Below are 25719 nucleotides of genomic sequence, written 5' to 3' on the forward strand. Positions count from 1 at the left end.
TAAATAATTTTTCGTTTTAACATTTAACACAACTATAATAATTCCTTTTCTTTTTTTTTTTTCCTTTTTCTCAGCAAAAAACTGTACAACATTTCCCACCATTAACATCAACAGCTTCCTCGCCCTCTGCCTCATCTTCCGCATCGTCATCATATGAAAATATCCGACAGACATCCTCTATCATAAAGCAGCAAAAAGCACATCATCATGGTGTTAGTGGCGGTGGGAGTAGCAGTGGTAATGCTGCTGTTTATCGTCCACGAACTAAACAATCAAAAATCAATTTAACACCATTTACACCATCCAATACTGTGCCAGGAAATTTTGTGCCAATTGTTTATACGCCAGTAAACAGTAATAATAACAACAATATTTTAAATTCACATGCAACGGCAGCAGGACCAGGAGTAGGTGGAGGTGAAATCAATGATAGTTCATATAACCAAGATGAAAACCAACAATATCCCAAGCAACAACATCAATTGCAGCATCCACGTAATCAGCCTCAACAAATTGCTATAGAATATTCTTCTGGCCCATTACCACCATCAGCATCGGCAACATTAATACCTATCGATGTTCAACCAGTGCCTCAACGCCATCATCATCATCAACAGCAGCAACAACAACAACATCAACATAATCCTAAACAACAATCCCAATATTATAGTGTATCAAATTCTCCAGTTAATGTTGATTTAACACACAGTGCAGTTGCAGGAGGAGGAGGAGGTACTATTGCCTCTGAAGATTTAGCTCATCATCATCAGCATCACCAACATCACAATGCAGAAACAATTAGGTATGTATGCGATAGAAAAAAATTATAATTTATGGGGATAATAGAAAGTAAAGTAAGTAAATAAAAGAGATTGTAAAAACAAAATAATGCCATCGGAAATGTATTACAAGCTATCTCTTATAGCTTGGAACATTTAAAGGGGTGAACCATAATGTTTTGTTATGATGTATGTGTGTATGTATGAGGAATTTTTCAACTAAATGCTAGATTGTAAAAGGAAAGAAGGATGTACATACATCAAATCTGAAGAAATACACCTAGGCCTCTGTAGGGCCTGTTGTACGCTTCTTAACCAGTGCCTCAGGTGGGAATCGAACCCATTACCTCCAGTCTACCAGACTAGCACACTAACCACTGACCTAACGGAGGCCACTTGTAAAATGTTACTTTTTTATTTATATTTTATTGCATTCTCATAATCCTGATTGGTTGATTGGTTATCGTGGTAGGTCACTGCGTACGAAAAGTCGAAGGGACTCCGTTTTGACAGGACCACTCCACTCGTCAGATGTAGTATTTTATAGTATTAGATTCAGCCTGTAGCTGTGAGAATTCTCACAGTGAGGTCATTAAGTTTATGCCCAGATAACTCCCCAAGGTCGGATATGAAGTTGCTGCCAAGAAAACTCTTTCTCTTAATGACTAGAACTGGGCATTCGCAGAGAAGATTTTCCCTGTCTTTGGGGGCCCTATCACTCAGTGTCCAGCTATTATCATTCGCATTTCCAGTAATAAGGTGTTTTGTGCGTTTCTCATTGATAGAAGGCCTCAAGAGCTTCGCCCCTCTACATGTTCTTAGGTTATTCCATGTACTTTTGAAAAATCTGAGGATACTGCTTTTGATAAAACCAAACGGAGTTGTCAGAGCAGATCACTTTCTGGCTAGCTCATCTACCCGTTCATTTCCATAATAGTCCCTATGCGTAGGAGCCCAAAGAAGGGTGATGTCAGACAGGCGAATCAGCCTTGACAGATCTGTATTGCAATGTCTAATAGGGAAGAGGTAGTATTAGTTTAGCGAAAGCTGTGCCGCTTGGGTATCGACAAAAATTCCTATGTTGCAACTAATTTTGAGATCATACAACACCCTACAGGCTGATATTATTGCAAATATTTCAGCTTAAAAAAAAAACAGTTGCTGGTCTCTTCCCACCACTCGTTCCCGAAAAGAACTCTGATTTTGAAAAATTTATCAAAATCCGTGTGTGGGTTTATATAGTCAGATGATTGGTTCATAATCATAATCCTAAATTGTATATTTTTTTAGACAAAGAACTAGTGAGAGGGTAATAATGGAACGATTTCAAAAATTTTCGATAGCCTTCCGTCAAATTTTGTTGATTTATCTTCAGGACTGCAAAAATGTTAAGGGTTTTGCTTTTTACTCTTTCTGGTTTACTCTTTCATAGAATTGCCCATATAATTCGGTAATTCGGCCCATGATTCCCACTAAAAAATAGGATATTTTACAAAAATCCCCATGTGACAGATATGCCTGTTATTATTCCCGCTCTTATTAGAAATATCTAATATAAGTAAATTTAAAAAAACAAGTAGGAAAGTATAATCGGGCATGGCCGACCATATAATACCCTACACTATTTTTAAAATTTTTATTTTTCATAAAGAAACTTTTATGTAGAATTTTACCTTAATTCCAAGTATTTAAGCAAATTATTGGTAAAAAACAAATTTTCTAAATGAGGCTTTATATAGGAGTATAGGTCAAACATGGGCCTTTGGGAAAAGGATATATTTATAAATAACAGTTAGTTTACATGGACAGCAAGCCAGCCGGACAGACGGACGGACGGACGGACATGTCTTAATCGACTCAAAAAATTATCGGTATACTTTAAGGTGGGGGTAGGACCAATATTTTTGTGTGTTACAAACATCAGCACAAACGTATAATACCCTCCCCACTATGGTGGTGTAGGGTATAACAATTCCAATCTCTGATAACTTTTATTTTTAAGAAAACAAAAAAATCACAAAAAATATCTACTCCTGTAAATTAGTTCAACTAAAAATTCATAATTTCAATTGTATATGCGAACAATATTGATATCGAGATGTGTGTAAGCACGTTCTGATACTTATTACCATGATTGATAAATATAGTTTAGGTAATTTTAACAAAATAGCATAATTTTGAATATGGAGTAGTTTCCCCTAGGCCGATACCAAAACAAAACAATCAACAGCAAAATTAAACTACATTGAATATAAATATTTTTGAATAAATGCATTGAAATGCAGTACAATCAATGACCATAAGTAAGTTTAATGTAATAAAACGAGGCGAGAGTAGTGAGTGGTAAGTTAGTAAATGAGTGAGTGGTAAAATTTTTGGTAAAAAGTATGGTTATAACAAAAAAAATATAAAATACAATATACAAATAATAGGAATATTACATTGGCAACAATATTAAATGTATGTTTGTCATTTTTGCAACAAAGATAAATACCTACAACTACGGGAGCAGCTTTAGCCAATGCACCAGGTATGTATATTACCAGCTTGGTGCCTGGAAATTGAAACTGCAATAACCAATGCAATCCTAACTGTTATTAAACATAGTACCATAGTATATATTGTAGTCATATAAAGGGTTTTCCAATAACAGTGGGTCGATATTAACAGTCTCTTACGGTTATATTATTTAGCTGATATCTGTTAGTTTAGCCTATGATTCTTCTAGGGATTATTTCAAAATGATAAAACTAATAAAAACTGACGGTTGGAAGGTGGTCCTAACTTTTGGTTAGCGATCACCACAATATGAAATTCACACTAGTTATTTAAGAGCATAATTGTGTGCTTAAGAAAGCCGATTCCTACCGGATCGCCTTTGTAGGATCAATTTCAAAAATATTACCACCCACACAACAATTTCAGCATCGAATCATTCTTATAGGAAAACCCTACATTTCATGCACACACCGATGTCTGTAGGTGGATGTATAAATGAATGTAGTAAATATATCAGATTATTCATAATGTAATGGTAATTGAAAATTCATGTCATAAATTACTGCAGGCCGATTAAGTTGTATTTACTCAATAAACAACAACAGCACACACACACACACACAAAAAAAAAGTACAATCGAATAAAACATATCCAAATGTCTACGAGTGCCACCGTAGAAGCTGTGTTTCCTAGAATTATTTTTAAAATTACACAATAACTGCCAGGGTGACACATGTTTCTTTCTGTCTGCAAGTAAGTTTATAACTTAATAATGAATGGATTTTAATATTAGTCAGCATTTGCAAAATGCTTGAGGTATTTTAAATGCTACATAAAACAAAGTGCCTGTAACAAAAATATAAATGTTACAAAATTAAAAAATTAATTGAAAATATTAATTATTTGGTGTAGGTAATATGACTCCAAATTTTTGTCACCCAAAAAAAAAAAAAACTAAATTTTATTAAAACTTTCCTAGGCTTTCGTTGGTTATATTTGCCGACCACTGATCTATTCAGGTGATCAGTTTGTTCTTGTGTTTACTTTACAGGGGACACATTTGTTTCCATTTTATTGAACCATTTGTGATAAAACCATTCATAAACCCATAAATTCACTACTAAATTTAGCAACTAATTATTGCAAATAATTCTAAAATTCTTCTGTTAATGAAATTGTAAACAAACATTTCATGGATTTCATTGAAGCAAACAAATTTTGCAAATAAACCAAATATTCGTATTGACAAAACAATTCAGTATTCATAAACACGTACATTTTAATACATTTCATCTTGTAGTACTCCTACCATTTATCATCAAAATCAACATCATCAACAGCAAGCGGAGCATGTAATCATTGATGCACCACTGCGAACATTGCAACAATCACAAACGATAACGGGGATTGGCTCCCAGCAGCAGCAACAACAATTGTATCATGGTGGTAAATCTGCGACACAATTTCAACCACCAAAACCGGAAAGTTTCTTTGATAGTGAAATACAATTGCAGCAACATCATAATCAACACCAACAACATCAGCAGCAACAGCAACAACATAATATTGAACAGGTATTGAAGGATGTTAATGCATACAGTAGTAGTATAAAAAATAGTCAGATGATGACCCCACAGGAGAAATATGTTATGTATTTACAGCAACGTATACGTTACAACAAACATCAGCAACGACAACATGCAACAAGACACAAATATCGTGAGCATAACACTGACAAAGAGCAACACTATCAACAACAGCAACAAAACATTCAACAAAATCCTTCACAAATTTTTATCTTAAGTTCAACCATGTCACCTCCAATACATGTATCACCTGGCACTGTTACCGCTTTAGCACCCATACGACCACCCCTACCACCACCATCACACTATGATCCAAATTATCCCCCACATAGTCCCATACATCATGATTTATATCCCAGACCTGAGTTAAAACCTACCGCTAGTGGAGGTGTTAGTGCAAGTGCTACTGGAGGAAGTACGGCTGCAGGAGGAGAAGAACAAATTCTTACAATACCCGTTCATAGTTTATTTGGTGAATTGGATACGTTGCAACAACAACAACAACAACATAATCATTATTCACAATCTCATTCTGTATCGTTACCATCATCTCACCATAAATCACAATATTCGAAACATGGGTAAGTAATACGAAAAAAAATTATAGGTTCACATCCATTTCTCCTTCATATTGCATTTCTATTTAAAAAATGAAGAATTAAATTTATAAAACTAATTTATTATTTATCATTGTCTGGAAAGTTAAAGGATAAGTGGAGGTTGTAATAATGAAACTAAATCAGTTTATTTATATAAAAATTTTTAGGATTCGGACCTACCGTAGGTTTTATCTATTCCAAAGTGCAGAAATTTTAAACTAAGATTGTTGAGTCTTGTGTTTGTTTAGTTATTATTTCGACCTATAGCCGGTTCAGTTTAACCTTACATTAAACCTTTAATGATTTCGTAGTTTTTCCCTATGGAAGACTTGAAGGTGGTACACCAGCCAGTTACATTTTGGAAACACTTAAATTTCACATTCGCAGAAAAGTAAACATACTCGCATGTCGTTCATGCAGAATATAACGTTTGTGTCACAAACGTGACTAATGATCAATAGCGCGCCTCTATCAATGATTGTCTCATTAACTCAATATAGAAAGCTAGATACGGAAATCACTTCCCAAAATGATCTTTCAATCAAAGACATAATTCTTTCCAACTTTTACCTTTTTACTAACCAAAAATATAAACTGTTAAATCTAATAACTACTATTTTGCTTTTTTTCCTTTTCAATAATTTCAGATAACAAATCATTTTTTAACTCTTCTTTTCTTATTTGTTCACAAAAAGTCACCAAACCTTTCCCAATTTAGTTCAATTTATCAAAAAATTATCATTAATAAGAAAAATTTTCTAATTTTAGATCCCAAAAACCTCACTATATCGACTATGTTATTAATGAACCTCAACAGTCATTGGACGATGAACAACAACAGCAACAACAACACCAATTGGAATTATTAAAACCAACACTGGGACCACCATCACATGCCTTTATATTGGTAACAACAGCCGCTCCATTCCCAAATGAACCCGTGACACAGGAAAATTATGCTACCTCTTTGAGGCCACCATATAAAAATAAGCCAAAACTAAGATTGCAGCCAGTGTTGAAAGAAAAGAATGTCAATTATCCAACAATTAGAGAACAAAGTCCAACAGGAAGACCACATGTTGTATCGATAACACCAACCGGCAAGTCTCATCCCTATAACGATGAAGATGCAAAATATGTGTATGTAAAAGAAGAATTTGGACAAAAATTATCAACAACACAAGGTGGAGGTGGGGTTGGTAAATTGAAACCATCGAATAAATATGAAAATGATGATAATCAAATTCCACAACAACGACAACAGCAACACCACCATCATCAGCAGCAACAACAACAACACGATGAAAATATGCCATTACAGACATTAGCAACTAGACAGCCGATAACACATCATCATCATAATGAAGTGCAACCTAATGTGCCCGTCACCGGCATTGAATCAACACCACCTAAAACTATTTTAGCAGATCCTAATGAATTGCCTGACATACGCACATCTTCGTTGGCGGAAATATTGCACAAATTACAGGAAAGCAATCATTTGCCACATACTTTGACACCAGATAACATTGATAATTCCATAAAAACACTCATACGCATATTGAACAATTTGAAACAGACCCAAACAATTGTGGCCAATCCACCGCAACATCATGAAATCCCAGCCCATTCACACCCCTCATCGCCCGATTACGATTACACGACTGGCAGTGAAGAAGAACAGCAACAACCTGAACCGCATGATTTAAGTTTATTAACACCCACAGGACCAAGTAAGCTTTTCGTTTCTTTTTCTATTTTTTTTTTTCTTTTTGCTACTTTGTGTTATTTGAGATTTTAAAAATGTGTTTTTGTGATTGTTATTTTTGTTTTTGTAGATAAACATCCTGGTCCCAGTACAGGTCGTCCAGGTATTGATTACCCAAATTATGCTGAAATACCGCAAACATCATTTGACTGTTCGGAACAACGTTATAAAGGTTTCTTCGGTGATCCCGAAACAAATTGTCAAGTGTGGCACTATTGTGATTTGAATGGTGGTAAAGCATCATTTTTATGTCCAAATGGTACTATTTTCAGTCAGGTATGTAAATATGTATACATATTATGAATAAGCAAGTACATATGATTATGTATAAGAGTTGCAATTGTTAGTATTGGTTTTCACTTAGAATAAAATTTATGGAATTTTAATAAAACTTTTGAGGAGTTATAGAATTAAAATAAAGAAAAATATCAAAGATAAAATGCCTCGCTTTTCAAACACTGTACGTGTACAGCGGCCATAAGACCTATTCACACATACTGTTCACTAGTTGGTGGAAGGCAAGCTCTATGAGCTCAATACCTCAAGCCAAGACGTAACGACCACCAAGAGGTATTAAGTGTATTTCTAGTAAATCGGTTCTTGAACGATTGCAGAATCAAGGGATCTACCTTGGACAAAACTGTTTCGCAAAATGATATTCACATTCCTGAGGTCGCGATAGCAATGGAAGAATGATGCTAAAATCGGGATTCAGGTGGTGCAATATTAAAATATCTAATACTTGTTCTTTCATTGACTAGTTGTGGTTTGAACTTTAAGCAATGGCCATGATGATGTTGGTCCCAATGTCCAGCTTGAAATTTGAAATAGTAATTGAATGTCATCAAAGTCAAAAATCTATTTTTTCACGTAGACCAGCGGTAAAGGGGTTGTTGTTGTAACAGCTTAAACTATACAATTTTAATCCGGGGGTTCTGTATTTAGGTCCAAGCCAAGAAATTGGGCTACTTCAACAGGGTTAGTCCATAAATCCATTGGGCTAAGTGAAGTAGGATGGGCTGGACAGTTGAATATGTGGTGGGTATCATGGAGACCCTGTCCACAAGATGGGCATATATTGGGGACGGCACGGTCTATGCGGGATCAGTAGGCATTGAGCCTGTTGCTCCATCCCGATCTCAGTTGTGCCAGAGCAACTCTTGTTTTCCGCGACAGGTTCTTCTCTATTTCTGCTATGGGCGGTGGGCGACCTCCAAGAACGACATTCATGCGGTAACCTGAAACCGCGGTATTGATGGCGTCTCTATGAATGTCGTTCAAAGCTGCTGTATACGAAGTCCCATCTAAGGGATCCTGAACATAACTTCGTATGCTCTCTTCGTATACACGAAGGTCCTTCCTGACATACCTCGGGGGAGCATCCAACTGTGTGATGTTAAAGTTGGGATGACTCCTCCGGTGACATCCCAGGAGGAACTGTTTAGTCAGCATGACATTATGTTCCTTGACTGGGAGGACCTTCGTTTCCTCATGTAGATGGTGTTCTGAGGTTATTTGCATGCAGCCCGTTACAGTCCTTAGGGCAGCATTTTGGCAGCTTTGGATATTTCTCCACTGGGTATCACTCAGCGATGAAGACCACACTGGAGCAGCATAATTGACCACTGACCGGCCAATTGTTTTATAGGTAGCCAACAAGGTTTCTTTGTCCATTCCCCAAGTGCTGCCGGCTAGCGCTTTGAGGACCTTGTTTCTACTTCGCAATTTGTGCGTAATTCAGTGGCATGAGCTGAGGAAGTAAACAGGCTGTCAAAGGTGACCCCCAAAATCTTTGGGTGGTTCACAGTCGGAATTTGGTTTCCATCGACTACGACGCCTAGGTTCAAGTTTACCTCCTTCGTCCAGGTGGTGAAAAGTGTAGCTGAAGATTTCGCTGGTGACAGTTTCAGGTTACGTCCAGTGAAGAAGTTGTGTATTTCTCCGAAATAACCATTCACTCGATCGCATAGCTCATCAACGTTTTGGCCCGTCGCCATAATGGTACAGTCGTCCGCATAAGATATCACTTCCACACCTTGTGGAGGTGTGGGGAGTTTAGAGAGGTAGAAGTTAAACAATAGGGGGATAAGACACCGCCCTGTGGTTCTCCCTGTTTAACTCTACGGGTTTTGGAACATTTGTCTCTAAACTCAACGAACGACTGACGGTAAGGGGGTCAAGGCATTGTGTTGGAATTCCGAAAATAGGTTTATGGATGGAGATTGCGGTTTTCATGAATTAGATTGAAAACATCTGCAGAAGCTTAATAACACATACACATATGTACGAACTTTAATCTCATTTACCGTATTCCAACAGAACCTTATCCATTGTAGTATCAATTCACATTGTAATGATGAAGGTTACAATAGACTTTGACTTGTGCGAATTGTATTCGTTTTTATTCCAGTGTAAGAACCTATAATCCAATATACATCAATCATTTTTACGAACGCGGTTCAAATCTATTCGATCCTGACGACCTTTCAGGATTTTATAATTTTTCTTTATTTCTTAAAATGAATTTTTGAAGTTGAATATTCTTCGGGCTTGAGTTCGAGTCTCACTTGGAGATATTTCAAAATTGTAATTATATTTTTTACTTGGAATTCATTTTCAGGCCCACTACTTGCGCCATATGCTAGTGTCACTTGTAAACATCGTCTTTTTAACTAAAAAGTTTTGAAGAAATATAATATGGGAATTGTAACAAAGCCCTTAATTAAATTTAATTCTACTTTTTTGAGTTAGATCGAAGTTTACATGCTTTTTCAGTGTTGCAATCTTATCTATCATAGGAATCGTGTTGCTCGATTCCTAACTGACAGTTAAATATATATCTTTTATATTTTTTTTAATATTCCTAACAACAGATATTGAAAAATTTAATCCTAATTTGTATAATGAGATAATTCTTATGCTTTTATAATTATATACATAAAAAGTTCAAAACGTTAGTTATATAAAATTATTTAATAGTAATAATAAATAATAAAGTGAAAACACACATTTTCACGTGGGAATATAATGCAACAATACCTTTCTTGGCTACATACTCGTACGTACTGTCAGCAAACAAAAGGAAACATATGTGGCTTGGAGGCAACAGCACACACATTCAAATTTACAATGTTGCAGAAAAGGATACCCATTCGTACGTTGTGTTGAAAACAATTAAGAAGGAAACAAATGTGAGTTGAATGCAAACATGTGTATGCATTGCATATCCTCCTACTTTTTTCAACATGTACAATATGTGAGGCAGTAAAGGAGCAACAAAAAATTACGATAGAGCTTAAGCTTAACTACAAGTATAAGTGCATATATTAAACTATTTAAAACACCTAAGAAAATTAAAAGCAATTAAGTCGAAACAGGTGTGAGAGGGAAAACAATTTTAAGGAAATTTATTATCCTTTATGTTATTATAATGAATTGGAAGTTTATTTTTGAAATAAAAAGGAAATGGAAATTATTAATTGTATTAATTTCCCTTTATTACAGATTGCCTTAACTTGTGATTGGTGGTTTAATGTTAAATGTGCTACAACAGCTCAATTGTATGTGTTGAATGAACGTTTATATAAATATATTTTACCTTTTACACCCAAATTTCCCGAAGACTATAGTGGACCCATAGTGGATAAGTAAGTTTAGTTAATATTAGACAAACTTTAACTTAATAATGAATTCAATTCAAATTTTTAGATATTTGGCCATGAAATTCCAAGAAATGGAGGAAAAAATGCGTTTAGAAAAGGAGAAAGCTATGCAGGAAGAGGCGGAAGCTGAGGCTGAAACAGAAAAACCAGTAACTATAAGCGAAGACAATCACTTGGAAGAAACCACTACAGAAGATAATATCAATAGACAAGTAAAGTCTCATACACAACAAACCAAACATGAATCTGTCAATTCACAAGTTAGTGAACAAAGTTCTGAACGTAATCTACTAATAGACGATGAAGTTGATGATATATCACAGAGAGGTACTGTGGACAATTTTGAAAGTACAACTATAGCCACTATGGCAGCTACCCTGAAATCTGAACCTATATCATATAGTTTAAAACCGATTATTGTATCATCCACTGCGGGACCCGACTACGATGAGGAACAAAGTCATGAGTATGAAAAACGAGATCATGAAAAGGTTATGAAAGATTTAGAGGAGGTGAAAAAAGCTGATACAGAAGAATCACTTGAGGATGATGATAAAAATAGTGAAGGTAGTACAGAAAAGTCAGTGCTACCACCACCACCAACCGAAACAGCATCAAAGAAAATGCAAATAACTGTAGAAAAAGTTGATGTTATTGAAATTAAACCAGATGAAGCTACTGGTCATTTAATACGTGATATGTTATTGAATAGTAAACACACACAAAATAAATAGAAACCATTTTTTTTTTTTGCGTTTAAGCAGTAGAGTATTAGGTGAATGTTTAAAATGTAAAGAATAACGTAAGAGAATTTGTTATTCTTTCTGAAGGGAAATAAAACATTATGGTTTGATTTAATGTATACGAAAAAAATTAAAATTTAAAAAAATCTAACAAAGAAAAATTTAGCAGTTAGTCGATTAATATTTAGCAGAAATGTTGGGTTTAGTTTATAAAATACTATTTTAAAATATTTCGAATTTATCATAAATTTATCATAAATAGTTAAGGAAATATTTTGTCTCTTTTAAATGAATATTGCTTGTTATCAAAGATTAAATTTTTCCTTTCTGAAAATTTGTTTAAACAAATCTTGTGTCACAAGCTAAATTGCAAGATGTTTTATAATGAAAACCCATAATGTTTTATTAATTTAAGTTAAATTTAGTAAAAATAAACACTTTTTTGTGCCTTTTGTTGTAGTTGTTGTGCGGTAAATTATCTTTTAGATTACAATTTAAGGCAAGTTATTTTAAAAATAATATATATAAAATTAGCATTATTTATAACAATTATAAACTTGCCATATTTAAGTTGTCGTTGTTTATAATTTTAACAAATAAAAAATATTTAAATAAAAATATATAAATTTAAATGAATTAAATAAAATGTATAAAAAATCACACTTAAATAAATACGCCACGAAAATTCTTAAAAAAAATGCTTTGTTAAAATATTTATCTTATTGTAAATAAATAAATATATATGTATATTTTTTATATTCCTATTTAATAAATATATAATTTATAAATAAATATTTAATAAAAATTTAAAAAATAAACACTTACCTTTTGACCTTTATTTAAGCATTCACGTGCCAATTGGGCATTATCTAGAGTAATATGCAATTCATCCATTAGTTTTTCATTCTGTAAGCAAAAGAACACACAAATTACTATTATACAACCAGCGTTTGTTACATGATGCTTACCTCATCCACTAATTTTCGATAATGATGATGCTGATGATCTTGACGAGCACATTCTCCACAACATACTAAATCACATTTTGAACAATAACGATCGCTATGACGTTGATGTCGTTTACAAAAGCGTGATTTAGTTAAACGTATTAATTCTGCATACGGTGTTGTTTCCTTATCGAAACGTTGTAGTGTATGCAATTTCAATATTTTACTATTTTTATGTACATTATCGAAACAACGTTTGCAATAGTAACATTTGCAAATACGACATTTACCCAACGAAGGTACTAATTCACATTCACCACACTTAATAACTGATGCAGCACTAGCATCTGCATCATGTAAACTAATATTTAGATTTGAACGATTAGGTGCGCTCATTAATAATGTATTATTGCCTGAACCATCTTTGCGATGAAAACGCCAATGATTAAGTTGTCCCATTAAAAAGAAATTCATATCAAAATAATCACGTACATTAAAATTGGTAAATTGTTTAGTTGGTTCTTGGTTTATGGGTATGGGCTTGAGACATGTACCGCAGGTTAGATTATGACGATTGTGATAGACACAATTTTCGCACATATTGTGGCCACAGGCCAGTAGAATAGGACGATTACTTTTGACATGGTAATCTGTAGTAGAAGAGAAGGAGGAATTGTAATGGAATATAAAAGAGTTTTAAATCTGAGATCAATAACAACCAAAATCATCACTACATTTCGTATAATAGGTGAGATGGACTGCTCTGGCCTAGTCTAGATCATACATAGGTATGTACTAGGGTTCTATAAATCGACTTTCGAATAATCGAACAATCGACTTTTTGTCGAAAAGTCGAAGTCGACTATTTTGTTCCAAAAAAGTCGATAACTCGACTATCGTCTATGAAAAAAGTCGAAAAGTCGACTTTGTAAATAAAAGTCGAAAAGTCGAAAAAAGTCGATAAGTCGAAAAAAGTCGAAGAAAGTCGAAAAAAGTCGAAAAGTCGAAAAGTCGGAAAAAGTCGAAAAAATCGAAAAGTCGAAAATTTTAAAAAAGTGGAAAAGAGGTCAAAAACTCTAAAATAGTCGGAAAAACTCGAAAAAAGTAGAAAAAATAGTCGAAAAAAAGTCGAAATAAGTCGAAAATTGTCAAAAAGTCGTAAAAAATCGAAAAGTCGGAAAAAGTAGAAAAGTCGGAAAAAGTCGAAAAGTCGAAAAAAGTCGAAAAGTCGAAAAGTCGAAAAAAGTCGAAAAAAGTCGAAAAAAGTCGAAAAAAGTCGGAAAAAGTCGAAAAGTCGAAAAGTCGACGATTTATAAAATACTAAAAGTCGAAAAGTCTAAAAGTCGACTTTTAAATAAATGAAAAAGGTCGAAAAATCGACTTTTCATAAAATGGAAAAAGTCGAAAGGTCGAAAAGTCGACTTTTCGTTTCAACTATAGAACCCTAGTATGTACTATTTATTTAAAACATATTAACCAATTCACAATAGATGTCCTATAGTTGTGTTATAACAAATTTTTAAATCCATAACATTTTTTGAAACAAAAGACAACAATTATAAAAAAATTACAACATACCAGTTAGAATCCCTAAAAAATTATTTTCTTATATTCCTGAGAACCCTAAAATATCAACAGTTGTCCAAAGAAAACATGCGCTAGAGCAACCTAACTGTTTATTTATTACACATTTCATTCATAGACAAAAAAAACCAAATAGGTACCTGTTAAAACATCCTTACTTACCACTGGCAAACCTTTCGGCCGTATCATAATAAAAGGAATATTCATTGCGACATTTTGGACAACGGCGTGCATTGTTTAAAGTATTGGCCACAAACCGGCTGTCAAAGAGTTTTATACCATGAAAATTGTTTAACATTTTGGATATGATGCACTTTTAAGTCTTAAAAACATTCAAATATATGACTTCTGTAACTTTTTTATTACTACTCAATAACAGTATATGACAAAATATATTGACTAACATTTACTAACATTAACATTTATTTCACTTTTATTTTAATAATTTGTTTTAAATTTGTATACAACAAATGCAAAACTGCAATTTGTATTTAACAAAAAATACAACGAAACAAAATACTAAAGCAAAATATAAGAAAAACAATCAGAAAGCGCAAAAACAAAAGCTTTGCCGTCTGTAAAACAACAACAAAATGAGTAAACAAAATAATAAATGGCAGAGGAACAAATGGAATTGAAATCGTAACAATATTGCCGTTCGTAATGGATTGATTTATGAGCTAATTAAGTTTGAAATACATATTATTACATTATTAATTATTTAAATTTATTAAACAATTTAAATTTTAAATACATTTTAACATTAGTACATTGAAATTTTTGTTAGCTCAAACAATCCCACTAAATCCCTGTATATTCTGAGCCTTTCAAAGTCTGGCAATCGTATTTACAACAAAGTCTCATTAAGCAGAGCAGTCTAACGGTATTTCATTAAAACTATTCTTTTTTTATACCTACATATTAATAACTACATGAATCATTTTTCTTACCTTTATTATATTTATCATAATGATAGGTATATTTGTTGCAACATTTAGGGCAGCGGCAGGCATTTTTCAATGTATTAGCCACAAAAAAACGATCAAATAGTTGAGTGTTTTGCGTATTATTAACCATTTTGATGGATGTTTTTATACACGAATTCACCGCGAATGCTTTTCTTTCGAAGCTAGTTTTTAAACTTTAATAATAAAACTCACTAGTTCTGAAGTTCTTAACTTTTCCGGGAACAATATTTTTTAATTTTCTTTAATAATTTATAGTTAGTTCTATTGTTAATTGATTTTTATCATAACTTTATCACTGACTCGTTTAAATAAATTAACTTCAATGCGAAATTATTGTGCAAATTTACTTTAAAGGCAATTAAGGGATCAGTGGTACCTATAGAAATGAAAAGAAAATGTGATAAATGAAATATTGTGGAAAGTAAACACAGTGTTGCTAACACGACCATTGGAGTTGGCGTTTTGCTAAAACTGGGGGTTCTCGTTAGGGTTCTATAAATCGACTTTCGAATAATCGAACAATCGACTTTTTGTCGAAAAAAGTCGAAAAGTCGAAGTCGACTATTTTGTTCCAAAAAAGTCGATAACTCGACTATCGTCTATGAAAAAGTCGAAAAGTCGACTTTGTAAATAAAAGTCGAAAAAAGTCGGAAAGTCGAAAAAAGTCGAAAAGTCGAAAAAAGTCGAAAAAAGTCGATAAGTCGAAAAAAGTCGAAAAGTCGAAAAAAGTCGAAAAGTCGGAAAAAGTCGGAAAAAGTCGAAAAGTCGAAAATAGTCGAAAATTTTAAAAAAGTGGAAAAGAGGTCAAAAACTCTAAAATAGTCGGAAAAACTCGAAAAAAGTAAAAAATAGTCGAAAAAAGTCGAAAAAAAGTCGAAATAAGTCGAAAATAGTCAAAAAGTCGTAAAAAATCGAAAAGTCGAAAAGTCGGAAAAAGTCGAAAAGTTGAAAAAAGTCGGAAAAAGTCGAAAAAAGTCGAAAAAAGTCGAAAAGTCGAAAAAAGTCGAAAAGTCGAAAAAATTCGGAAAAAGTCGAAAAGTCGAAAAAGGTCGGAAAAAGTCGAAAAGTCGGAAAAAGTCGACCATTTATAAAATACTAAAAGTCGAAAAGTCGACTTTTAAATAAATGAAAAAGGTCGAAAAGTCGAAAATCGACTTTTCATAAAATGGAAAAAGTCGAAAGGTCGAAAAGTCGACTTTTAACTAAATGCAAAAAGTCGAAAAGTCGACTTTTCGTTTCAACTATAGAACCCTAGTTCTCGTATTTCGATTCGAAAGAAAAAGCCTTCGAAATACAACGTATGTATTTAAGACAGGCATGGAAAATTCCGTATTTTAGTACTTTTTCCAGTACTTTCTGATATTGAAATATACCGTGGTACTGCCAGGACATTTTCGGTACTAACGGTCTAACTTATAAACTTTTGATAAATTGGTCACATCTATAGAACATGTGTATAGTATAGTTAATGAATAGTTTGTAGTCTATTCTATAATCTACTCTACAGTTTAATATATATTCTAGTTAATAGGCTAGTTTATAGTATAGTCTGTAATCTAGTTTTTACTCTAGTCTGTAGTTTAGTTTATAGTGTAGTCTATTATACAGTCTAATTAATGGTTTAGTATATAGTCTTGTTAATAGGATATTGTCTATAGTATAGTCTATAATATAGTTTATAATCTAGTCTAGTCTATACTCTAGTTTTTACTTTAGCCAATTCTATAGTCTAATCTATAGTCTAGTCTATATTCTTGTCTATTGTCTAGTTTATAGACAACTTACCTTACTTACCTTTAAACTTTATAAAATTAAATAATTTTAAATAAAACATTATTTATGCATAATCCCATTCATTAAAATTTGTGTTCCATTTTTCCATATATATTTTTTACCTTATACCAATTGTACCACAGTTCTATAACCGAAATTGAAAGTCTACTTTTAGGCTTAATAAAAAAAAAATAAAAATTTGTTCCAAATAAAACCAAATCTAAATATTCCACTGCCTTAAATAAAAAAAAAAAAATACAAATAAACCAAAAGTACGCTAAACTAATTAAGAAAACATAGAATCTAATAAATTATTTTGTCTTTCACGACGATTTGATTCATCCTGACGATAACGTCTTAATTCCTCATAAGCCTCATCATCCGTTTCCAGTTCATAGCGGCACATGGGACAGGAGTTGGCCTGTAAAAGGGATAGAGAATTCTTTATTCATAACCTTACTTTACGAGAGAAGTATCCCTCTTACCTTTTTCAACCACAATAATATACACTCCTCATGGAATTCATGTTTACAGGGTAATATTTTATATTTTTCACCATTCTCTGCTGGTTGTTTGCACACAGCACACTCCAAATTCTCTTTATCATCGTCGATGGTGATTTCATGTACTGGCAATTCAGCAATGGCTCTTTTGGAAGCCTCAGGTACTTCAATTTCCATATCAATGCCGTTCATTATGGCCAATACCTGTAGACGTTTATAGTTGCGTTCGAAATCATTGGCCCCCTCTGGACCAGTGGGTGTATGACCCAATTCATCAAAGTAGTCAGACATTTTGGAATGTTTGTGTGTTATTCTATGAAGAGTAAATATGGAAAGTGAGTTAGAAAGCATATTTTTTTAAAAAAAGTTTGTTATTTAACAAAATTTCAAAACTTTAAAAAAATATCATTTACTTTTGGAAAGGATTGTTAAGATGCAGCTTATATCATAAAATCTGAGGATTTATAGTTATTTGCGATTCGAGGAATATCAAATCAAAATAACTGACTAATACTGGAAATATGATCTAATCCAGTACTAATCACTACTATTATAGAAATATTGTAAAAATTTCAAATAGTTTTTTATTGCTATAGTTAAAAAAGTGTCCATTTGTTTATCTTAACATTACCCCTTCATACTTTATATTGATTTTAAATAAAACACATTTGATTTTTTTTAGTTCTTTGCAGTTTTCTCAACTATTTCCGAAAAAAGGCTTTATTGTTTAATTCTGTTCACTGGAACTCGTTCTTTACGCTTTAACTGTATAAATTTATTACAATAAAATAATAGTTAGGCTAGTCTGACAGTCATTTCATTGACAATTCACTTTCGTTCAATTACAATAATTTTAATTTTTAAGATAAGTTAACTAAACCTAAATTAAACTAAGTTTAAGCTTAAATTAACAGAAATTTTTTAAATTTTATTAAGAAATTAAATTTTTTTAATTAAATTAATCTTAAAGAATTTTTTTAATTAAATTTAATTCAAAACTTTTTTGAAAGTTAAACTCTATTTGAAAACATGTTTATTTAAACTTTTTATAGAAACACACTGCTTTTTCAATTTGTTTTATTTTTATTTAAACTTTAGTTAATTTTTATCAGTTTAGTTAACTACCCTTAAATTGGTGTGTGTTTGTTTCGAATTTAAATTTTCTTAACGGCCTAAAAAGATGTTTAAATTTTGTTTTTTTTTACTAAAAGCAATTACAAAAAAATCTTACGTATTTTATAAATTTTTAATTTAAAGCCAAAAATTACAAATAATTTAAAGAAGTGTGATTGTGTTTGAGTGTGTATGTTTTTTTTAATTTAATTTATAATTAAATCAACTTAATTACTAATACAAATACAACTAAAACTTTTTGTGTTTTTTTTTTGCAAAAAGTTTATAAATTAATTTAAATATGAAAATATTTACTTTTTAAGTTTTAAATATTAAATTTATTATAGTTTTATTATAATTTAAAAATAAATAAGCTGGCATAGGGTTAAATTGTTACATTATCTGTTGTTTTATTAAATTTAATAGTATTTCGTTTTTGAAATAATTTTCAAAACAAAAACTCTTAAACAGGAAAATAATTTTAATTGTTTTAATAAATATATTAAATAAAATATACATACAATATAACCTACAAATTCCAAAAAAAGAATTTTGAAAATTTTCAATATGTTTACATCTTAAAAAGAATTTTTACGTTAAAGGGTTAATTTATACGGTACTTCATTATATATTTTTCCTAAGTTGCATTTAAATCGATTGAAAACCAAAAATAATATGTATTTTACTATGGTTCCGAGAAAATTTCCCATTAATGTTTAGCTTAACTTAGACCTTTACAGTTTATGGGTTAATTTTATACGATTTTACTAAAACTTTCAGTTGTATGTTTCCTATTGTATGGAATTTTATATTGTGAATGCTTAACAGTAAGGAATTAAGATTAATTTTCAAAATAATTACCAAAAAAATAGTTTTCACCGAAATTCTCATAATTCAGAAAGCCTATATTGCTAATCTGTGAGAGATATCGTCATAATTTCTTTACTATTTTATTCTCTTATTTATTGTTTAGAAGTCACATGGAGATTTTTCCTAAAATTTTCAAATTTGCTTAAACAAATTGTTTAAAGTTTGAGAATGGAGTTTTGAAACTGCCGCCTGAAAGGTTATACCACTTAAGATCCTTAATTTATCGTCTTTCTAGAATGAATTTTTATAATAACTATTTAAGTTTTTTCATCGTTGGTCTATGTTATTTTTTAGTTCGAATCCTAAAGCTTATTCTTTGCATAGAATGTTGAAAAGTAAGTTAAATCCCCAAATATTCATATTTTGACTATATTTTCGGGTATCTCGATTACATTGGTCTTTTTCTTAGACATAATGTATATCAAATGAAAGGTCTTTCGAATATCTTTCCCAATATACACATTTTGATAGTTATATTAATAGAATATAAAAAATTTTTGGGTAATAATAGATTTCTTAGAAATTTTATCATATTCCGTTATTTATTGACCGATTTTGCAGATTTATACAGTCATGGACTTTGTATTGATTGTTTTAATCAGTTCCGTATCCAAGGAGCGGTTGGATACCTTTATAGAGGGATATTTGTAATATGGAACCCAACGATTTGATATCTGCTTTTGAATCGTAGCTCCATTTCGGAAGTCATTTAATAGAGTGTGCCCATCAAGGGTGTGGCGCTACTTTTGTCAAGACAAGTCTTGTCTGAAGCACAAACAAGCGCTGACACTGAAATAACCATTTTGTAAGGTGTAATTGTCACTAATTAGTATATTATCGGAATAATATTCAAAATTTTGGAAAAGTCATAGGTTTTCCCCGAATTTTTAACATATTTTTGTTGTTTATGTAGAGATTTTGCAGATTTTAAATAGCAAATTTCTCGAAAGAATGTCTCATTGAATTCGTTGAGCTTTTTGGACCCCAAAAATATTTGGGTCTTTTAGAACATATATTCCAACATACAAACATACGAGAAAAGGTAAGCTTTCTCAAGAAGTTTCGGACTATAAAACTAACTATAATTTTCCATTGCTCTTCCTTATTTATATTCCAAAATTTTTAAAACTTTTTTCAAAAAAAAGTGTTATTAAAAAAATATTTACTGTCCACTCATTTTAAAATATATTTATATTTAATACTAAAATTTATTGACACTTTCTAAAAAATGTTTAAAAATTTATACTGATTGCTTTTAAGTATTAAAAAATTTTATTGAAAACATTTATATTGTTTTTCTTAAAAATTTGCCATAAATTACACAAAAAACAAAATTACGTTTAATAAATTTAAAATAAGTACTTAAGAATTAATTACCTTTTTTATGGAATTTGCAATTAAAAGAAAATAAATTTCACCAAAAAAAAAAAAATTCAAATAAAAATAATTACAAAATTACAATTTTTATTTTGTTGAAATAAATAAAAGACTTGTAACATTTAGATAAATAATTACATTTATAGTTTATGATTAAAAAAAAGGGTTGTTAATTTACTTACCAATAATATTAAATAATTAAAAATAAATTAACTATAAAATAGTTTTAAGATTTTTGTTCTTAATAACAGCAGCTGCTAGCTTTTCCCTTTTGAAATTTAAAATTTATTAAGTCATTTGTTGTGAAGTTGACATTTAATATTTTTTCGTATATTAATAATTTATATAATTAATTTCTTATGAAAGTTTTTGACAGTTACTATTTGTAACTTTAGAATTTATTTTCTTAAATATTTAATAAAACTTTTTATTATTTAGGTTTAATTTCTGATCACTAGTTTATGGTTCTGCGAACCCTATTTTTGTATATTGATGTTTCTTTCTTTAAATATGTATATCTGTGTGCTAAACTAATTTCATTTTGGAAATGAAGAATATATTTACGGTTTGGTGTCAAATTCATTTTTACAAAGACCTACTGGAGATTTTTAAAAACTCCCAAATGCAGCTGCACCGCGAACATAACGTTATACGTTGAAACAAAAATTTTCTTAAAATTTCTAATTATTTTTTAACTATAAAATTAACTGGTAGTGCATTGAAACATTATGTATGTATATTTAAAATAAAAATAAATTAAAAAAAACTAATTTAGTGTTTAGATGTATCCTTCCCTTTGATTAAAATATAATAAAAAGAAGAATAAATAAATAAATTACCAGAAAGAAAACAATAAAAAGAAATTTCTTTATTAAGTTTTGTTTTAAGTTTTTTTCTCTTTCTTTTATTATTATTTTCTAGACTTTTGTTTAAGAGTTTTGTTTGTTTTTATTTTTGTTATACTATTAAATAATAATTTATCATTTATCATTCTTCTCATCATTCAGTATCATCATCATCATTATCATTATCTTTAACATGATCATATCATATTATTTATGTATGTTTTTTGTTTTTATTATTTTGTTTCTTTTCTGCTATATAACTTATTATTGTTGTACATACTACTACGAACTACTATAATGTTTATAAATATATGTAATGTTTATATATCTAATCTGTTATTGATATTTGAGCATACCCGACCAGCGAGCGATCATCGGGTACTTCACCCGGTTGTACCCCAGAATTCAATTGGAACGTAACAGTTTTTAAAGCAGCTCTTTGTTCAATTAACTGATGCAAGTTGATGGCCATGGGCTGCGTGTCCAGGGGATCGACGAGACCAGCATCCACCAGTTCGGCGGCAATTCCTTCGGCTGAATCCTTGCCAACGGCAAATTCAAAGCGTATATCGTGCAGCTCACGTCTTTGATTGCGCATGCGTAAGACGAGATTGACGGGTGGAGCTTCAGCGCCATCCGCTAAAGGTTGCGATATTTCGCCAGCTTGTGTTGATGTTACGGCGGCAGGTTGTTGTGGCGTTGCTTGTTGTGGTTGCTGTTGTTGTTGCTGCTGTGTTGGCATAGCATTAGCTGTGGCAGTGGCTGCTTCCGAAAATTCCGATTGCTCCTCTCGATCACTGTCCGAAGAATCAGCTCTTTCCAGACGATTAATGGGCCTATCGTCCGATTCCGAATCGGAGGAATGATGTTTGCCACCATTGTCTTCCTCTTCGCTGGACCACACCCATTCACCGGTGACAGTACGATGTAGACGACCTGATGCACCTGGTTGCCTCTTGGCAGCCTTGTGGACACGAGTCTCCATGGAGGGACCCGAGGCCAATAGGGTTTGGGTAAGATACTTGCGATCTTTGGCCTTTTTGAAGAAGGCATGTTTAAGCAATTCACTGGCCGTAGGTCGTTTTGAGGGCTCCTTCTGCAGACATTCCACAATCATTTTACGGAATGTTTTGCCATAAGCTTTGTACTGATCCTTTTCATCAGCTCCGGTATCCAAGGTGGGTGGATCGTTTTGTAGAGTTAACATTAATACCTTCATGGGTGGATATTTGTGGTAGGGAGCCGTGCCGGTGGCCATTTCAATGGCAGTTATGCCAAACGACCAGATATCTGCCTTAAAGTCATAGCCATGATCTTGTTCCATCACTTCGGGTGCCATCCAACAGGGTGTGCCCACAAAGGTGTGACGCACCTTTTGTCGCGACAAGTCTCGTCCGGTGGCTAACCAAGCGCTTACACCGAAATCCGCAATTTGTATGGTGCCATCGTCACCAATTAGTATATTACCGGCCTTGATGTCACGATGTATTTGTCCATTCGAGTGGAAATATTCGAGACCCTTCAACACCTCTTTAAGCACGGTGGCAATGGTGGCTTCGTCAAAGACACCATGTTTGCACTGGGTGGTGCGCATTTTATGCTTGATGATATCGAGCAAAGAACCGCCCTCGAGCAGGCGCAATACAAGCCACAGTTCTTCCCGTACCACAAATGAGGTGTGGTATGTTACAACATTTTCGTGATTACACGAAGACATAGCCTGTATCTCCTTAAGCAATTCATCCATAGAGGTGTTCCACTTTTCTAGATTAATGCGTTTGATGGCGCATTTTTCATTGCGAGGCAAACAAAGAGCCGCATGTACCACGGCAGTGGCACCCACGCCAATAACATCGCGCAATTCATAATCATCTTTGGAATTGGGCCAAGGTTGTTTCTCACTGGCGGTGGGTGCACCTGTGGTACTATTAACTGTAGCTGGTGTAGTCATATTGGTAGAGGTACGACTGCTGTTAGTGATAACGCTTTCGATGTCGGTTTCTAAAGATGTTTCCGATTTGAAACTGTTGTTTTGTGTGATGCTTTTCTCAGTAGGCGCTGGGCTCCTACGAGTTACTGTAGTTGTTTTATCTAAATTAGCTGTTAAACACTCGGTACGTCGGGATGTCAATAGTAGATCATTTAATGATCCTCTTACGTTGCCCTCTAAACGTGGTGGCGCTGTTAAACCTTTTGGTTTGGGATTATTAACTTCTTGATTTTGTATATTTTTAGGTTGCTGTTGTATCACCTTCAAATCATCTGTAGATTGTGATGACTTTAGGCTAATATTTTTTCCTGTATTGTGAAGATTGTTTAAATCGTTACACTGATCTGCCTCCTGAAAGGTTCTATAGATGGCTTTGCAATTATTTTCTGCAGCGGTTAAATCTGTTTCATCAACGGCAATCTCCTGTAGTATATCGTGCTTCCTGTGCGTGTGACCGTTGGCGAATTTCTCCTTGCTGGGGGTAGTTGTTATGTAGGTTTTATTGTGTGGTGCCACCAAACAGAAATTAAAGCTTCCCGGTTGTTTTGTGGAGAATGCAACTTCTGGAAAAATGGAAAAAAGAAAGTAGAAAAAAAAGATCTGCTATAGGTATTTTCATATTTACTGTGTTTGTTTTTTGGATTTTTTGAGATTTAGCTTTTTTATTTTCTTTTTTAAATTTTAAACTTGTTTTGATTTGTGAACTAAAGTTTCTAACAAAAAGCAAAGATACGATTTAGATTAATACTACCAGTTTTGTGGAACGGAAGGAAGGTTACTTAAATGGTTAGCTTTCGCAAAATGAAAAAATAAATTAAAAAAGATTAAAAAATTCTGGGAAATTTTTAAATTATTTTTATTCCGTTTTATCAAACTGGCAGTATTTTATATTTTAGCATATATTTTTTGAAAGCATTAATGTTAATGTTAATAAAATGTTAATGTTAATAAAACAGATGATTAGAGTATTAAAAGATATAAATTAGTTTGCAACTGAAATTAAAAGCTATAAATTTCTAAAGAAAACATTATTTAAAAAAAAATTATGAGATAAGTCAAAATCTAGGGACTAAAGCATACTTTTCTAAATGATTAGGCTACGCTGTCCATAGAATTTTACCATTTCATCAGGTTTTCGAGATACAAGTTTCGAAAAATCCAGTTTTTGACATATATGAAATCACCTTTTATAAATTTAGTTATGTTATATGAATATCCTACGTAATGGCTTCTTAATAAAGGTTTCTATCTTAATTTTATATTTTTAAACCTATTATAATGTATTTCAGATTATTAGCTGTCATATGATTTCAGAAATCAGTAAAATATTCAAAGAAAAAAACTATTGCGCGCGGTCATAAACCTTTGAAATTAATTTGTATTATTACGAATACAAGATAAAACAAAATATTTTCAAATTCAAACAAAAATTTTTAATGACAATATCAATATATATATTTTTACTTTCAAAGTACGTGTTAAATTATGAATATTTTTGTAAAAACATATTTAAGGTTAAATTGATAAAAAATTCAAGGTAAATAGCTAAATACTATTTTTATGATAAAATTTTACACACGTGTCTATGAAAATGATTACGATAAACAAATTTCACATGATCGAAATAACAAAAGATAAATAATATTAATAATTTTGACATTTTCATATTAAAAAAAAATATGCTACAATTTGAAAGCCATAAGGAGTAAATTAAATTTTAAATTTTGTAATTTACAAGAGTATTTTGTACTAAAAAAATAACAAAAACACAAAATTAAATTCTTTAAAAATCACTTCCACTAATTAACAGCGATGACTAATTGTCTAATTATTTTAAAATTGTTTGAATTTTGTTTTATCTATTCTAAACATTTAACACTTTGTCTTTGATTTTTACATAAAAAAAGCTCTATTGAAATATAAAAATAGTAAATTAAATAAAATATACAAAAAAGAAGAAAAAATTGTGTCAACTCATGTTTACGATAAAATAGTAGACACAACTGATAAAATAGAATTACAAACAAACAAACATATTTGTAATGATAATTTACATACATTTAGCTAAATACTAACAGAATGTAAAATAATGAAAAGTTTATTAACAAAATT

General features: G+C 31.9%; 4 protein-coding genes across 22 annotated transcripts in view; 1 reads left to right on the forward strand and 3 right to left on the reverse strand.

Moving 5' to 3' along the window:
• The window catches only part of LOC119600356 (histone-lysine N-methyltransferase, H3 lysine-79 specific), a 77585-nt gene extending 65710 nt beyond the window's left edge, over positions 1-11875 (forward strand). The window contains exons 5-11 of one of the 3 annotated variants that reach the window (XM_037950524.1): positions 75-802; positions 4580-4853; positions 4941-5446; positions 6233-7197; positions 7303-7508; positions 10737-10879; positions 10941-11857. In XM_037950524.1, coding sequence (XP_037806452.1) covers positions 75-802; positions 4580-4853; positions 4941-5446; positions 6233-7197; positions 7303-7508; positions 10737-10879; positions 10941-11628 — 3510 coding nt within the window. In that variant the 3' untranslated portion in view covers positions 11629-11857. Of the gene's footprint in view, positions 1-74; positions 803-4579; positions 5447-6232; positions 7198-7302; positions 7509-10736; positions 10880-10940 lie in introns of all 3 variants that reach the window. The other 2 variants (XM_037950523.1, XM_037950525.1) reach the window with 2 other exon arrangements.
• LOC119600355 (RING finger protein 17) overlaps positions 1-15530 on the reverse strand; it is a 183435-nt gene extending 167905 nt beyond the window's left edge. Inside the window, exons 1-3 of one of the 2 annotated variants that reach the window (XM_037950521.1) lie at positions 14331-14604; positions 12606-13234; positions 12463-12543 (exon numbers count right to left, since the gene is read on the reverse strand). In XM_037950521.1, coding sequence (XP_037806449.1) covers positions 12463-12543; positions 12606-13234; positions 14331-14466 — 846 coding nt within the window. In that variant the 5' untranslated portion in view covers positions 14467-14604. Of the gene's footprint in view, positions 1-12462; positions 12544-12605; positions 13235-14330; positions 14605-15118 lie in introns of those variants that run through there. The other variant, XM_037950522.1, reaches the window with a different exon arrangement.
• Positions 15531-16972: 1442 nt separating this feature from the next.
• LOC119600373 (E3 ubiquitin-protein ligase RNF181 homolog) overlaps positions 16973-25719 on the reverse strand; it is a 71607-nt gene continuing 62860 nt past the window's right edge. For all 5 annotated transcript variants that reach the window (XM_037950553.1, XM_037950555.1, XM_037950554.1 and 2 more), the window contains 2 exons: positions 17395-17725; positions 16973-17330 (listed from right to left, as the gene is read on the reverse strand). In XM_037950553.1, coding sequence (XP_037806481.1) covers positions 17196-17330; positions 17395-17703 — 444 coding nt within the window. In that variant the 5' untranslated portion in view covers positions 17704-17725 and the 3' untranslated portion in view covers positions 16973-17195. The remainder of the gene's footprint in view (positions 17331-17394; positions 17726-25719) is intronic.
• The window catches only part of LOC119600371 (serine/threonine-protein kinase OSR1), a 67604-nt gene continuing 62889 nt past the window's right edge, over positions 21005-25719 (reverse strand). For all 12 annotated transcript variants that reach the window (XM_037950541.1, XM_037950549.1, XM_037950542.1 and 9 more), the window contains one exon: positions 21005-24170. In XM_037950541.1, the coding sequence (XP_037806469.1) occupies positions 21946-23568 (1623 nt within the window). In that variant the 5' untranslated portion in view covers positions 23569-24170 and the 3' untranslated portion in view covers positions 21005-21945. The remainder of the gene's footprint in view (positions 24171-25719) is intronic.

The sequence above is a fragment of the Lucilia sericata genome, unplaced genomic scaffold, assembly GCF_015586225.1.
Source record: "Lucilia sericata isolate MDLA Ls3-8-SP2 unplaced genomic scaffold, ASM1558622v1 Contig000111F_arrow, whole genome shotgun sequence".
Lineage (NCBI taxonomy): Eukaryota > Metazoa > Arthropoda > Insecta > Diptera > Calliphoridae > Lucilia > Lucilia sericata.